At 39.3% G+C, this 1,078-nt stretch overlaps 1 protein-coding gene across 1 annotated transcript in view; it reads left to right on the forward strand.

The window, feature by feature from the left end:
- Window positions 1–266: 266 nt before the first annotated feature.
- LOC138864186 (uncharacterized) overlaps window positions 267–1,078 on the forward strand; it is a 10,562-nt gene continuing 9,750 nt past the window's right edge. The window contains exon 1 of the mRNA XM_070130271.1: window positions 267–752. Within this exon, the coding sequence (XP_069986372.1) occupies window positions 718–752 (35 nt within the window). The 5' untranslated portion in view covers window positions 267–717. The remainder of the gene's footprint in view (window positions 753–1,078) is intronic.

Consider the following 1,078-nt stretch of genomic DNA (forward strand, 5'->3'; position numbering starts at 1 on the left):
ACGTCTGACAATCTGAACGAAACCTTATGGGAAATGGCGCTTACAACATTCTAGTTTCCTTCCTTGATGTCCAACTCCTTGAATAAAAAAAAATCATTTCCTCACCAATGTTAACAACCAAACCGATAAAAAGTATTAAAGGCCACACGAACAAAAAAGACAAAAAGAGAAAAAAAAAAGAGTTGATTCTCTCGGCATTCTGAAGCAGCCGATGTGAAACGGAGCAGCCAACACACATACACACACACACGCACACACACACGCCTCGCTTACTCCAGCACAGCGAGCCAGCAGTAGTGTCAGAGAGAGAACCCATGAGAGAGAGTGTGTTATCGGGCACTCCTGTCTATCCCCTTTTTATCATATTCCTTCACTGAGACACCATCCGGAAAGGACATCACTCGATCGCCATTGAATCTTGACCGACGCGTTGAAGGATGTGAAAATATTTTGCAAGATTAGAAGGAAAAGCTTCGGATTTGCTTTTTGCTTGGACATGTGGTAAAGGAATGTTGCATCGCTTTAAATAAGGGAGGGTAACAGCACACGTGGGGGAAAGAGATGTGAAAGTATCTTTGTGTGTCAGTGCGGTGTGTGTGCTCCGTGCAAACCCAGGATTATTCCACGTTTGAAGAAACTCGTGTATTTTGTCAAGTATCCGGAAATAAAACGGAAGAGAGAACCACTGATATGTTTTAGAACACTGAGAAAGTCAAAATGTTGAAAGCACCCCAATTTCTCACAATACTCAGGTAAGACTTTGGTATAAATTGCACATGTTTATTAAGCGTGTTATAAAAGTATTACAAATGTTATCTCAGAAGACTGTACATTGTATCAAGTGAATGATTGACACCGTTATGTACAGTCGCATGGCTAAGCAGGTGGGGTATTATGATGACAGAAAATTATACCATATCTGTTAGCTTCAATGATACAATGGAATGTTGATTAATATCTCAGATGAAGGTACTTAACTGAATTTACATTCTTTTAATTGGCTGTGATATGCACATGTCTTGTACTATTATATAATAGTATTCAGTGTTCATAAATTCCTTTGCCAAAATACAGAACT

Source organism: Penaeus vannamei, chromosome 15 (assembly GCF_042767895.1).
Source record: "Penaeus vannamei isolate JL-2024 chromosome 15, ASM4276789v1, whole genome shotgun sequence".
NCBI lineage: Eukaryota > Metazoa > Arthropoda > Malacostraca > Decapoda > Penaeidae > Penaeus > Penaeus vannamei.